Genomic DNA, 15,468 nt, shown 5'->3' with positions numbered 1-15,468 from the left:
TCTAATTCAATACAAGTAAAATACCGATTTTTAAAACATTAATAACAAGGCATATAAAGACCCAAGTGAGTGGACGGTTCGGACACCCAAATGTTATTTGGAACCCACTTACTTGTACATTAAGTAACAAAAAAGATGAGCAGCAAATTTAAGTAATTATTCTCTACAGCTACCAGATTATTTTATATGTAAATGGAGGTTTCATATGTATTTGACCCGAAATCATGAGTATGAGTCTTACAAAACTCATTTGATATGAAAATTTTATAAAATAGGAATATACTATTTAAAATTATGAAGCAATTTTATAGTAAAAACTAAGTGGTCATTGGTCTAATTAAACTCAAATAGTTTTTATACCAAGTTATAACATCTCATTTATTTGTGAAAGCATTTCATCATTAAATCCTAAGTATATTATTAACGTCCTAATAATAAATAAAATTTAAATCTAAAAAAATATATAAGTATTATAAATGAATAATATAAGACAACACTCGTAATACCGGGTTAGGGGGGGGGGGTTTAAAAACTAGTTTAATAAATTGGAAATAAAGTCGAAAGAGCTAAATGTGATTACATAGTTATAAAAACTAGTATATTTAAACTAGAAACCCTTTATAATTAAAAAGTTATAAATAAAGAATATAATATATTACTTAGGAAAATAAAATATAAGAATTCAGTTAAATAATAGCATTTTACAATAAAATGTACACATATAACAAAAATATTTGAAAGTTTTGTGGTCTTATTTAATTTTTTAGTCTGTAACTAATGTAAAACATTAACCATACTTGTATATATTGGGTATGTTTGGCAAAACTAGTTGATAGATGTAGTTGGAAGATGGTGTCTGGTGTCTTAAAATCGGTAGCTGATAGTTGTAGCTTTTTATATATATTTATATATTTGGCAGGGTAGCTTGAGCTTTTAATAAAATTTACAAAATGATTAAAATGGACATAACTAAAAAAAATAATATTAAACGTATTTATTTTGGAAAGTTATTTAAGTAATTTAAAATACTAAAAGTTTATATCTTTTTTTAAACGCTACTAATATGAGCTTTAAGCTTTAAACTTTTTCTCATTACCTAAAAGCTTCAAGCCCTTTCAACCAAACAAGACTTTTAATTGAATATGAGATTTTTAATTAAAAGCTAAAAGTCCTTAAAAGTTTTTAAAAGTTGTCAATCAAACATACCCATGGTTTGCTTTTTCTTTTTTATAGGGATATAAATAGCAATTTTTTCCATTTTGTCAATAATTACCGACATGAAACGTAAAATTAATATAAAGAAAGAAACCATTTAGGAGTTCTTTTTTTTCTATACAAATAAAACATGATTTAAATATTTATGTCCATTTAGGATATAAATCGTGTTTCTTAAAGAAGAGCCATGCGGCCCATGCCATGCCCAATTGCCCATCAATTTAAATATTTAATGTGTCAGTCACACTGTACAGTGTACACTTCACTTGGTCCATACATCATGCATTTTATTACTATTATTATTTTAAAAAGCGACAATTTCGTAGGTTAGTAACCAAAAGTACTAAAAAAATTACTCTATCTAAAAAACATTTAAGTAATAGTAAATTCTATAAATAAAAGTATGATACCTATGAATGAGGTCGTATCAATGCTGAAAAATCCTTAAAATTGGGTATCTGTATCGGTACTGAAAATGTTCGGCATGGTGCTATAGCGGTGCCATACTAGTATCGAAGGCAAAAAACAGTAGTATATCGAAACCGTGCCAAACTACACTTTTAAAACCTTAAAAAGTTGGTACCAAATTGATACCAAATATAGTTGCTTCAGCATCAATGTCGGGTACCATGTATTCAGCCCAAACATAAAAGTATTCATTTTGTTTCTGTTTCTTTTGCTAAAAAAGCAGGAATGATTTTGAGGAAAAAACTTCTTTTTTCTTTCCTTTTCCCTTGATAAAAAGAAAAACAAATACGTACTTCTATTGTTATTTCATAAAATTGAAATACTTAACTACTTTTATCAGTAATGTCTCAACCTTATATTTTCTCAGAGACCGGACATGCTATATACATCAAATGATTTTAACACATCTAAATATCTGTCATGTTCGGTATGCTTGTGAGCAAAAGGGCCGGGAAAAAGAAAAAGGATTTGAGTCCGGATCCCTTTTGTCCTGGCCTGACCATTGTTTGCGGTTCATTGTTTTCTCTTCATATCGTAGATGTTTATACATATTGTTTTGTATAAACAAATAAAATAGTTTCGTAATTATATAAACCAATGATCATTACTCTTCCAACATCACTTCTAAACTAGTAAAAATGTTACCTAAACCCAATATTTTGAAAACCATATCGTCGCTCAACTTTACTGGTAAACTGATCGAACCAGCCTTAAAAACCTCGATACATCAAATCAGAAACACGACTAAACCAAAATCCGAACAGATGATGCCATATGCATCCTCTGTCACACTCTTCAAAAATCCACCAATCATCAACCCGTTCTTCACACCTAAAACCAACCCATCTTCTTCCTCAAAAAGCACTTGACCTTCTTAACATCTGAATCATCCAAGACCACTAATGCACAATCAGCTTCTCTCTTATTACCACATAATTTCTTTTCTTCTATATCCGTATCGCCTTCTTCTTTCACATCATCAACAATGTCAAGAACCGGAACAACACCCGATGAACCAACATCACACGATAAAAACATCCCAATCCAAGATTTCACCACACTCCATTTCTTTGTAGTCTTCACATTTGCAACTTCATTTTCTGAAACTGCTTTTGTTTTAAAAGTTCAAGTTTTGCGGACTCTTGTTTTATAAACATCTGTTGTTGGTAATAGAAGCTTTCCGGGTCAATGAGCGGTTTGACTAACCGTATTATCCGTGTAACGATGCTAGTTTGTTAAGTTTCTGGACCAAATTGTGATTACCAACCGTGTGTGCAAGAACAGAGGCTGCACTGGCCAGATGGTTGTTGTTACCGAGTGAAGAAACCGTGAGACATTTGACCATGAGATCTATGAGAGTTGACTTCAGGAGACTTTTGTCTTTTCGTGAATTAACAGATTCGGCAGTTGTAATTTTCCGGCGAGAAGGCTTTAGATCGTTGAGGCTCCCAACGAGCCACTTAAATAGATACGAAAGATGCTCGGTTTTCAGTTGTTCTCCTGATAAATATATACATCTTGTTAAAATGAAAGCACAATAAACAAGACGGGCGAATCTGGGTTGGACAGATCCTGGGTGTGCATGGGTTGGTTTTGGGCTCAAACCAAACCAAAACTTAAAATTAAGTTATCGGGTGTTTTGGTCTTTTCGGTTTCCACAGCGGGTTCAGTTTGGTCTAGCTTTTTGCCATTTAGACTTGAAAATTTGGGCCTAAAAAGTGGCCCAAAATAATAAAGACAGACTAAAATTACTTTGTTGCTAAATGATTAATTGATTATTACATATTTGTGCCTAAAAGTTTAAAACTAGATTATTTATCAACTTTTTTTATAAAACACATTCAAAGATATAAACTGTAATCCATAAACTCAATTGCAAAAGTTGTTTTTTTTGGGCTTTTACAGTCTTATGTCCTTGCAAAACTGAAACCGGACAGGGATTTCTATTCTTGAAAACAAATAAAACCAAACCGTCAGTTTAGAGTTGGGTCATTTATTTGATTCAGTTATGTTGGTTATTTCATTTTATTAGTTCAGTTATCGGTTTATGTGCATTATAACCCAAACTAAAAATTCGGTTTTTGAAAAGGCATAATACCAAACCCTCAGTTTTGAGTTGGGTTTGGTAATTCATTTCGGTTTTTACGGTTCATTATGTTGGTTTTCGTACATGCAAAACCGAACTGAAAAATCGTTTCTGAAAAACATAAAATCAAACCATTGGTTTTGGTTCGGTCCAGTTATGTCGGTTATTTTTTAACAAGATTTTCAAATAAAAAAAATGCCAAATAACCAAGATAATGGCACATCACCATGCCACTCAGCATTTTGACACTCAGGCACAGAAAAAGTACCTGATTCGTGTTCTAGAGCTTGACGAGTCTCGATCATATGAACTACTGCTTTGAGAAGGCTTAGAAGCATGTCTGGTTCTTTATTTGACAACTTAATAATTAGCGGTTTCCAATCATCAAGTTGAGAACCATTTGCCATGCCACCAGACTTGTGTGCCTTTAAAAGAAACTCCAACAACATGGGCACGACTTCCGAGGGGAATGAAGAATATAACTTGAGTACATTCTTCAACGCCTTGTTTATATGCTTCTTGGAACCTAAAAAACATATAAAACCTTCAACACATGTCACAAATTATTACTTGAAGAACATTAATGTTAAAGTTCATACTTACGTTTTCTTTCAATTATTGGAGAATTTGATGACGTAGCTTGATTTACATCCAAATTGAAGGCAAGTTCGCGTATCTTTGACTTGATTTCTTTTTCAAAGTTAGCGGTTCGGTCACTCGCGTATGGAATTGCCATCTTTTGAGGCTCCCAATAATAAGACTTTAGCCAATCAAGTGCCTAAAATAGTGTACATCAGTCATTAGGCTTGTAAACGAGCCGAAGTGCCGAACAAACATAAACGGAGCTTGTTTGTGTCCGTTTGTTTAACTTTAACCAAACAAACGAGCAAACATGAACATTAAACAAACGGAATTTTCTTGTTTGTGTTTGTTTATTAAGAAAATGAACTTGTTCATGTTTGTGCATTTAGCTTTAACCAAACAAATGAGTGAAAACAGACATCAAACAAATGGAGTTTTCTTGTTTGTGCTCATTTGTTAAGAAAATGAACTTGTTCGTAATCTTTTGCTTAACATGAATCGAACAAACGATCCAACACGAAGAGTAAACAAGCAAAGCTTTCTTGTTTGTGTTCGTTTGTTAAGAAAATGATCTTTTCCTGTTCATTTATGTCCGTGTATTATCAATACAAACGAATGGTTCACCCACTTAAATGAACAAACATAACTAATCAGTTTTAATGTACATATTAAGAAACGAACTTAAACAAACGCAGAAGAAGGAAAGAGACATGCGTCATGTGCGTTTGTTTAACTAACAGAAGAAGCTGTTCTCTGAAGGATTCATAAACAGTTGAGTTGGTTTACAGGCAAGTAACGTATGTATACTGTAGAAACGTGAAATGAATCTGACCTGACCCATGACGATGTTTCCACGGACTTCGAGATGAACGAACCACGACTTGCTTGCTTCTGCTCCGACCGCTGCTGTGATCTGCGGTGACTTTTGGGGGTGTGGAGGTGACCGCTAAGAAATCCAGAGGATCTCTTGTTCACAGACACAAAAATATGGTGGTGGCTCTTATTGAGCTATTTTTACCAACCCTTGATAAGGAGGTGGAGACCTCCTTATATAGGGAGCCTCATGGCCACCATCATGGTACCCTAATGGGCCTAGCCCAGTTAGGGTTACCTCCACAAAACCCCCTCAGCCCAATAACAAATGTATTAGCCCATATAATAAAATAAGCCCAAAACATAATAAATTAGGGTTCTTAGTACCATACCCCGACATATACCTTGCCAGATGCAAGTCGAGCCAGCCTTAATGAAGGAAGATCACGATGTGAACACTCTAGAAAATAAAAGGATGCATGAAAGTATATACATATACGAGTGAGAGAAACATAAAGAGGAATTAGTTACCATGACGAATATCAATGAGCATACGAGGAATACCGATTGCATCAGCTGCCTCTCCTATTGAAATCTCATTCTTCTTACGGGTCGTCCACAATACCATTGACAAGCCTTCAATTGATAAGATTGAATGAAGAATAATAAGTATACTAATGATGGCAGCTCAATTCGTTGGTATGAATGGAGTTTAGTTACCTGATAATGGTCATACAATATAACATTGTGAGAACATTCTCATCCCTAAAGTGAGAATCATTTTGTTGAGTTTGAAGAATGGAGGCAGTGACTTCAATTGCCACAGGAAGGCATCCTCTGCTCCGCCGCGTGGATATTCGTTGGAGAGCCGAGTGGACTGAGCTAGGGTTGGAGGAAAACAGAGATTCACGAACTGAATTCCACTCGGTCCAAGTTATCCATGGGACGAGTTTGTGGTTTCCTTCCGTAACAACAACAACGTCACCACAGACTGAATCCATTCAATTGAGAAAGAAGAAAGAAAGTGAGAAGCGCCAGCGCCGGAAGTTAATAATAAGGATGGATTGATTGACTGGGTCAACTCATATGGTTGAACCCAGCTCCATAAGCTCACGGCCCACCTCAAACGAGCTTTCAAAGAACACCCACGGACTATTGTGGGAACCTCATTGCAAACGGTCTAACGGTATTGGTTGAAACATCAAGAGGTGCTTCCTACAAAGATCATGCAAGATCAAAATCTAGGGTCTTGAGCGTCCCACAAAATATAGAGTTAGGCTACAAACGTCACACATAAAAAGATGTAACCACCAACGACAAACAAACAGCTTATACTTGAAAATCCAGTCACATTTTTAAATAATAAAAAAAATCACAATAGGATTTTTATGGACAAAACGAGTTTATAAAACTTGTGACAACACAAAAAATGGGTTCAACAAATGCAACAATACATTATTTGTGAGACGTTATTCGCATTGATCTCTCCCATAGCCTACAAGATCGATGTTGTCTTCAACATTGTAGCATCACACCAATCAACACTCGGGAAACATTGAATTTCTTGATGTGGTCTACAATAATGCTCTGTATTACTTGCTATCATAGGCTGGATCAAGGTCTAAAATCTACATCATCACAATTTCCTGCACGTTCCAACCAATATTCTCTCTGTACTGTTTTACAAAATCAAAGCTACTAGAAATATTTTATAATGAAAAGAATTTAAATAAATACCCATTTCAGTCCATAATTTCTTAAACGCATGCGCTTCAAGTTCGCGACAATACCCCTTTTGAGCTGCATATACAAAAGCAAGATGATAAGAAAGTCCAGAACTATGTTCCTGGATTTATTGCTCAGACATGATCAACATATGATTGAGAATTTTAGCTTTTTTACAGAGTTATAACATACATTTTTGGTTGTTTCTGTTTTTTTTTTTTTTGCTTTTTGGTCACTCGGCTTTAAGAAACAACCATAATTTGAAGAAATGGCACAAACGTTACCAGAAAACTATGCATATAGAAAATGTGCATATGAACAAACCTAGGGATAGTGCCACGGCGCCGCGGGTCATATTCTGTAGCTTGTCTAAGAGCTCTTGCAAAAGCTTTAAATGTTGCCTCAATTATATGGTGAGAATTTTTCCCAGCAAGCTGCATACATACATTAACAGTAATGAGTCAAACGGGTCATAGAAAACAGTCTGAAAATCGCCAAAAGCCTACTCAAATCATTTCATTCAAAGGTTTACATTACCATTGCAATTATTTGTTTTTGCAATTACCACATTCATTTTCTTTGAAAAAATAGACAAAACAATGTTAACCAGCCAAACCCAAAAAAAAAAGTTTAGCCCAAATCCAATAGTACTCATATCTAATCCGCTCATATTGCCATCTTTAATAATTAATTAAAATCAACCATGCAACTTATGAAATTCAAGTATAATATCAGAATTTACTCGACTTACCTGCCGGATGTGAAGTGTCATTCCAGATGTATTAACAAACGACTGAAAGAAATGCTCTACAAGCTGTTATTAACAGAATTGTCAGTACATACTAGCATATTCGTATTGTATCAGAAACTAATTTATTATCTAGCTATTTCATTACTTTTTGCACATACTATATCTATTAAAGGCACCAACTAGACATAAAAATAATGAGTAAATGAAGAGAAATGATTACCTGTGTGTCATATGTTCCAACTCTCTCAGTGGGAATTTGCAGGTCATAACTTAAGTGCGGCCTTCCAGATAAATCCTAAAAAAGTAAATGCTATAAGCAGACATATAAACCCTACAATATCATTATTCATATGTTGTTACTACATTTGTTGCTTTTAAGGTGGCTAGATTTTGTAGACTATGAAGCAAATGGCCCGGAGAGAATAATTTAAAAAAACATATCAAGGTTTCCTATGAATCAAGAATCATGTTAATCAGAGTCGTGATGTTAATGAGTCTTCAAAAATTCGCCAATGCAAAATCCAGCTGCCATTCAATATTGCTGGTTTCGGGCCATTAAAAAAATGGATACTTAACCAAAAAGCATGAAACAAAAAGCAGAAGCTAAGACACATTGACATAGTGGAAAATCAACTTAAAGACTACATAAAACTTCATGAGTAGAAGTCGAAGTATTTTTGACTTATAGCAAGGTGGGAGAAATTGATTTAATTTACTTTCCTAATCTTATAATAAATTTTCTAGCATGATTGTTGTTATTGCAGTCTCATTGATGCGATTGAAACATACCAGAGAAACATGTATCAATGCCTCATCAAGGGGAGCCGTGAAGTCACCAAATCGGTTAATTCCTTTTCTATCCCCAAGTGCACTCAGCAAAGCCTGGTAGCCACAGGAGACATAAAGAGTAAATGTTTTCATACAGATAAAAACATATAAAAGCCAAAAACTTCTTGAAAAGATTAATGGCATGTGCACATGATAACATATCTCTACGCTAAACCATTGAAGAATTGATAGGATATCAAGTTCAGCATTTTTAAAATTACCGTTCCAATGGCAAGGCCAACATCTTCATTGGTGTGATGGTCATCAATGTGAGTATCACCAACAGCCTTCACATGCACATCAAATAATCCATGCGAAGCAAGTTGCTGTATATATTCTTATTAGGGTCTCAACAAATGAAAATATAATGACATGGCTTTTTTGTATAAGACTTCTAAAAGCACAAAATCACACAATTCCAAAAGAAAATTCAAGAGACTGAAAGCTGAAGGAGTTGTGAGTATGTAGTCAGGCACTCAAGCCCTAAAAAAAAGTAGGGGCCCTTTAATATGGGAATTCGGGGTCTCAAGCTTCAGCTTATTTTTTTTCCTACAGTTGAGTTACCCTTTCAATGAATGTTGGATAATTGTGTGTATAATAAAAAAAACAAAAACAACTGTAATATCATTTATGGTCTTATGTTGTTGTAATTAATTCCTTGTGCCACACATTATGGTTTCGGGATATTATACTCTACATGTCAATAAAGGCTTTTGGATCCAATGGTCGGGAGCAGCCTCTTTATCTCCCAGGATAGAGGAAATGTTAGCCAAATAAAAAAAGTTATATAACATTAAAATATATTATGTATTAGGAAAATAGTATTGTTCTTCATATAAAATAAACATAAACTATTATATAACATTTAATATTATCTAATTAGTACGAAAGGTTCTAAAAGAGTCAAGATTCAAGTGTAATTCCAAAACTTGAATAACAAAGTACCAAAATGTTAAAAAGGTAATAAATAGTAAAAGCTCAAATGGTCATTGTTCTTGATCTGTCGTCAATACCGATAGAGGTGCCGTCAACTTCAAAAAACGAGGGCCTAAGAACTAGAAGCGCACATATTGGGCCTCGCCTGGAAAATAAGCCTAGACGCAAAAAGTGAGGGCTTTTAATAACTATGACCCCATCCCATCCTATCCTACCCTGGAAAATTTTAGTGGGTAGGTTTTGTTTGTTATCATTAATGGTGTTAAAAGCTTCTAAGAGTCTTAAATGATAAAGGAGGTCAAATAACATTTTGAATTAAAGGTTGAAATAACGATATACTAACATCCAACATGTGATCAAGGAACGGAATCCCGGTGCTGCTGTCGGGCGAGCCAACGCCATCCAAATTCAACTCCACCACCACATTCGTTTCATTCGTAACCCTCTTCACCGACCCAATTCGATGATCCCTAACTGAAAAAAAAAGCCCAAAAAAACAAAGTCAAATAATAATAAATCAGAAATAGTGAAAATTAGGGGTTCATTATTATTATTATTATTGATTGATCGATACCGGTGGCGTCGATAGGGGTTATGTGAGAGTCAGAGGCCTTGATGGTGGTGCAGATTGATGATTTATGTGGGTCCATTCGTTGACTGATTGAAAGGAGTGAGGGTTTGAATTGGAAGTTAGGGTTTGGTGAGTGAGGAAGAAATGAAGTGGTGCGTGTAACACAGGGGTGATGGTGGTGGGGTGCACAGAGCCCCATTAGAGGAATTAAGGTGTTTAGGTTCACATCCACAAGTGGCAGATGCTTTGGGTTAATAATAGGTTTCAGGTATTCATAATTGAAACTATATATTTTCAGACCACATAAGCTTGACAGGCTAGACTTCCGTACACATAAGACTCTAGGGATTTCGGTACCGGTAGCGTTTGGTATTGATACCGTACTAGTATTGAAATGTCGGTACTAAATCGGTTCCAAGGTTTTGAGTTTTGGTACCAAAAATTAGGTTATTAGTTTGATACGAAAACAATACCTCATATTCGTATCATATTTCAAACTTACTTGAAAAACCTATATTTTCTTTCACAATAACAAACATTCACAAACCTCATTAAAAGTGATCTATACTCATCCTAGGTCTCCCCTTCTATCATATGACTTATGTTTCTCATATAGCATTCAGATCGAATGACTCTATAAAATTACATTAATACTTTCACATATTATGGGTAACGTAAGAGATATCTCTATTTTTCATATGAGAATCTTTAAAATTACAACCACTTAGCTTTCAATTCGCTTTAAATTTGAATAATTTGTCCCTATCTCTTTGAAAAAAGGGCACTTCCGGTTCTGCTGGTATTTTAAAAGCTACTTGTTTTGTCACTTGTTGCTCTCACATTAATCCTTACAACATCATTAAAAATTTTATATTATTTATTTATTAAATCTATATATATACTATATATAATGCATCAAACAATGGCAAATTAAAACGGTAGATTTTAAGGGATTTACAATTGCTTAAGCACATGGTACAACTATAAAGAGGGACAAAGTGGTAATTGAACACTTAAATATCAAGTGTATTACATCTTTCTCTATAATAGTTACAATCTTAGTCCATCAACTTTATTCAAGTTTTTGTAAATTTAAAGAACAATTACAAATTTAATCTCTCTCTTTTGCCTATTTACTCTTTTTAATTTCACTTTTAACCCAACTTACCCCACGATTTTCAAATGGTCAAAACTTTTTCATACGATAATATATATATTTTTAAAATTGCACTATAAAAATGAGTGTTTTATTCTCTTTAATTTGAGTATGGTATGTAACATCCCGTTTTCCTCGTTTCGGTTAATAAATAAAATATGAGTTATTATGAGTTGGGCTTGTGTTGGGTTAAATAGATATGAGTTATGGACTTGGGTTAAAAAGGAAAGAAATAAAGACCATGGGCTCAATCCCATGACCCATCATATATAAACAATAATTACTCCATAATCCATTCATTTCACATATTTCATACACCACCCAAAACACAAACTTAAGCTCTCTCTAGTTTCTCCGTTTCCCTTAGCTGAACCCAAGAGGAAAACCGAGCATCGATCTGAGGTAATGATAGTATGATATTGTATAAACCCAAACCCGCTAGATTTAGTCGCGAAACGACGAGGCGACACCCTAAACCGTTAAAGTTATGAGATCCGGATGGAATCAGGTATAAACCTAGCAAAGATGAGCTTAGGGGTCATCTGGATCGAACGATATGAAAAACGGTGGAAAATAACTAAGATCTCGCTTTTCCGGCGAGATCCCGGTTTTCCGGCGACGACGGCGCCGGAGAATGTGGGTACGATGTTAAGAGAATGTCAGGGAATATTCTGACATTCTCTGACCTAAACCTAATTCATTAACGGAAACTTAACGAACGAGTCTTAATTCGTTAGCGGAAGTTTAACGAACGAGCCTTAATTCGTATGTTAATTCGTTAAAGGAAGAATGACGAACTAGCCCATTCGTTAAGGAAATTTGTTAACCATACCAAACGAATAAGTCCAAATTCTTTATGATGATCAGTTCGTTATAAGGCCCAATTCGTTAGGCATTTAGATACGTATACCGCGATATATTTCTTCATTATCGGCCACCAAAACATGGGGCGAAGATCGACAGACATTTTATCCACACCGGGATGAATAGAGTATCGTGACATATGAGCTTCATCAAGGATGAACATGCGAAGACCGTCACGATCGGTAACCCATAAACGGTTCAAATAATAGAGTAAGCCATTACGTTTGGTTTCAATTTGGAGTTCAGTGCCACACGACATCTCGTTGTATAAGCTACCTTCGGTGACGGAGATGTGTTGTGCGTCGAAGATGCGGTATTGAATGTCGGATTGTATGGTGATTGGTGGCATAATGGAGCAAGACCGATTTTATATGACTCTTACGGGCTAAGAGCATCGGCCACGACATTCGCTTTCCTGGGGTGGTAGCGGATTTTGCATTCGTAATCGCTTAACAATCTGGCCCATCGTCTTTATCTCATATTGAGGTCCTTTTGGTCGAAAATGTGTTGTAAAATTTTATGGTCGGTGAAGACCATACATTTCGTGGCGTAAGGTAGTGTGTCCAAATTTTCAAGGCAAACACGACCACACCAAGTTCAAGATCGTGCGTCGTGTAATTTTTCTCGTGAACCTTGAGTTGACGCGAAGCGTAAGCAACGACCGTGTCTCGTTGCATAAGAACACAACCAAGACCTTGAATGGAAACGTCGCAAAAGACAACAAAATATGTGTTTCCCTCGGGAAGAGAAAGGATTGGAGTATTGCAAAGCATGTCATTTAGAGTTTGAAATGCTTCATCTTAATCGGAACCCCATTCGTAAACTTTCCCTTTGTGGTTTAGTGTGGTAAGGGGTGAAGCAATATTCGAAAAGTTGCAAATAAAATGACGGTAATACCCCACTAAACCAAGAAATGTACGAACATCCCGATGGAGATGTGACATTCCGTAAATCAAGTCGTTTTCCGTACAATTATTAAACATGATTTCTTTACGTTAATTCTCTTTAGATTAAATTAAGCTAAGTTTAATCAGATTGCATCAAACATAAGTCTATATATGCTCAATACATTGCGTTTAAGGGATTTAATTTATTTAAATTACTTGAACTTATAGAATTTGTTCGACGAATGTGGTCATTGGTGATATATATTTTTTATGACTAAAATAGATATTAAAACGAACCTGGAGGTTTAAATTATGTGTTATACGATTTCATTTTATAATTATTTTTATAGAATGTATCGACAACGAATATGAGACGATTTACGGGCGTGTATTATTTGTTTAAAATCCTACGGTGTGTTATATCTATCATTGATATGGAAATATTCGAACGTTTAAGATTAACATTTAACACCTAATTATGAAAGAAACCCAATCTTGTCTCCTCTCACTTCCATCGGCCATAACCCTACAGCATATATACACACCTCATTTAGTCATTTTACAAAGATCAATCTTGCACTCAACCATACTTTTCATATTTTATCATGGTTAATTATTGTTTATAGTATGAACCATTCAAATTACTCATCTCATAAACCAACATAGGACCAAAAGGAAACACACCAAACTCCAACACATAATGTACGCGTACACACCCCTTTGTTCTCTCTTTGCAACCGGCTCCACCACCCTACCCGCCACCAACACCCAATACCAGAACCAACCATCTCTATTGTTGTCCTAACTCTCACGACAACTGCTCCATCTCCGCTATACTGTAACGGACCCACCTGTAACATCACCATAACGCCACCGTACGTACATGCATAACACGTCTATAATGTCACCGCGATACACCATTGCTAGCTAACGATCACCACTGGAAACCGTCTCCAGCCTCTAGCGACCACCGTACACCACCCCGGAACCGCCATCTTCATCTACCACCTTTACTCTCTCTGGCTAGGCTCTTTCTCTCCCTCTTAAGGTAAAATACACACATATACTCACGCTAGCTCTATCTTTCCACAGTACATATTTAAAAACACCCAAACATTCTACTAACATATTTTATCTTGGGTTTAAGAATCAAGACGGTGTAGGAGGCCCTTCCGAAAGGTTAAACGAGCTCAAGGCTCTCTAGTCTCTTTCTAAACCTTAATCCTATAGCTGATCAGTGAGCTAAACCTCTTGAGCCTATCTTTATATTTATACGTACAAAGTGTGTTTATGCTAGCTCTAACACCCAAGGATCAAAATACATGCAAGTTAATATTATGTTTAATAATGCTAATGCGTATGTTGAAACTTAATAAATATGAGTTTGGTTAAGATTTGAAAGTGTTATAAAATACGATTTAAAAACATGTGAAATATACAAGAATATTGTAAAAGATGAACTTAAATGGTAATTACAAAACTCTAAACATAACATATAAAGATGGAAAAGATGGATTTTCGTTCAAAATATACATCCATGTTAGCTTATTTGAAAGATGGAAATATAAACTTATAGAAGTATTTAGATTTAGATATACAAAGTTAAACGTGTAGAAACGGGGTTTTGTTGGTTTATAACGTGATTCTTGAGAAACATATATATGTCGTGGATTTTAGTAAAATATAGACAGTTGGGAAAATATATATAAGTTGAGTATAAAAATGTGGCTTCTTGGACATATAAATAGAAAAATATGTTTCATTTGAAAATAAAAGAATTGTTGGTTTTTAAGATAGAAATAAATGTATTTTAGAGTCAAAACGTGTTTCATAATTTCAAGTAAAAAAAATATTTTTATAATTCTTCATGTTCAAAACATGCTATATAAGTATATAAAGCTTAAATTTGTTTACTGAATAAAGCTAAGTTTTATGTTCTAAAACGAAAAATAATAAATTTTATTTGTAATTACGGCACTTTGTCTCGAAACGTTGATTTTTACATCAATATATATATATTGGAAAATATATATTTGACGAAAAGAAAATAATAACTTGTATGAATCAAAGACCAAAACGGTATATAAAGTCAGTTCAGAGATTTCGAACTAAAATATAAATATATTATGTTTCACTAAAAACATCAATCGTAACTTAAAAAAATATAAACTAGAATTAAATATAAATATAATTTTTATATTTATTTATTACTCGATCAAGCGAATCAGTTATGCCTAAAAGCAACTGACACAAATAATCCAAACGTTCGGTTGGTGAAAACAATCGACACGAACAAGCTAAACGTTCGATTGGTGAAAAAAGCGACACAAACAAACGAAATGTTCGGTTGGTGACACAAACAAACGAAACGTTTGGTTGGTGAAAGCAACCGACACAAACAAACGAAATGTTTGGTTGGTGAAAGCAACCGACACAAACGAATTAACGAAACGACTAGTTGGGTGAAAGCAACTAGCATAAACAGACTTGCTAGTCGATAACTAAAAATACATGACCTTTTGCGTTTAGGACACTAGAAAGTCACATGAACCGGATTTAATCAAAGTACTAGCATGTGCAAAACAA

The 15,468-nt window shown here is 34.7% G+C and overlaps 1 protein-coding gene and 1 pseudogene across 2 annotated transcripts; both read right to left on the bottom strand.

Annotated features, from left to right (window-relative positions):
• Positions 1-2,058: 2,058 nt before the first annotated feature.
• LOC143630348 (uncharacterized) lies at positions 2,059-6,165 on the bottom strand (annotated as a pseudogene). The gene is made up of 6 exons (XR_013153143.1): positions 5,885-6,165; positions 5,696-5,800; positions 5,569-5,624; positions 4,373-4,547; positions 4,038-4,295; positions 2,059-3,183 (listed from the first exon to the last, which is right to left on the bottom strand). The product of XR_013153143.1 is annotated as an uncharacterized LOC143630348 (transcript).
• A 738-nt stretch (positions 6,166-6,903) lies between these two features.
• Positions 6,904-10,210, bottom strand: LOC143630361 (uncharacterized). The gene is made up of 8 exons (XM_077099403.1): positions 9,979-10,210; positions 9,748-9,878; positions 8,690-8,794; positions 8,430-8,522; positions 7,861-7,935; positions 7,641-7,703; positions 7,214-7,323; positions 6,904-6,964 (listed from the first exon to the last, which is right to left on the bottom strand). The coding sequence occupies exons 1-8, from the start codon at positions 10,172-10,174 to the stop codon at positions 6,937-6,939; spliced, it is 801 nt and encodes a 266-aa protein (XP_076955518.1). The 5' UTR covers positions 10,175-10,210; the 3' UTR covers positions 6,904-6,936.
• Positions 10,211-15,468: the final 5,258 nt, after the last annotated feature.

This window comes from Bidens hawaiensis, unplaced genomic scaffold (genome assembly GCF_021521415.1).
Source record: "Bidens hawaiensis isolate Kalapana, Puna unplaced genomic scaffold, B.hawaiensis_p1.1 tig00005649_1, whole genome shotgun sequence".
NCBI lineage: Eukaryota > Viridiplantae > Streptophyta > Magnoliopsida > Asterales > Asteraceae > Bidens > Bidens hawaiensis.
The sequence above is the reverse complement of the archived record's forward strand: the minus strand, read 5'-3'. Positions and strand labels throughout refer to the sequence as shown.

What these genes read in the sequence shown, in the direction of transcription:
- LOC143630361 (XM_077099403.1), bottom strand. Translation starts at nt 10,174, where the DNA reads ATGGGGCTCTGTGCACCCCACCACCATCACCCCTGTGTTACACGCACC. An exon ending in TCCTTGATCACATGTTGGAT is followed by an intron (nt 8,795 to 9,747) that starts GTTAGTATATCG and finishes GAATATATACAG; the next exon opens with CAACTTGCTTCGCATGGATT. An exon ending in TGACACTTCACATCCGGCAG is followed by an intron (nt 7,324 to 7,640) that starts GTAAGTCGAGTA and finishes GTATGTATGCAG; the next exon opens with CTTGCTGGGAAAAATTCTCA.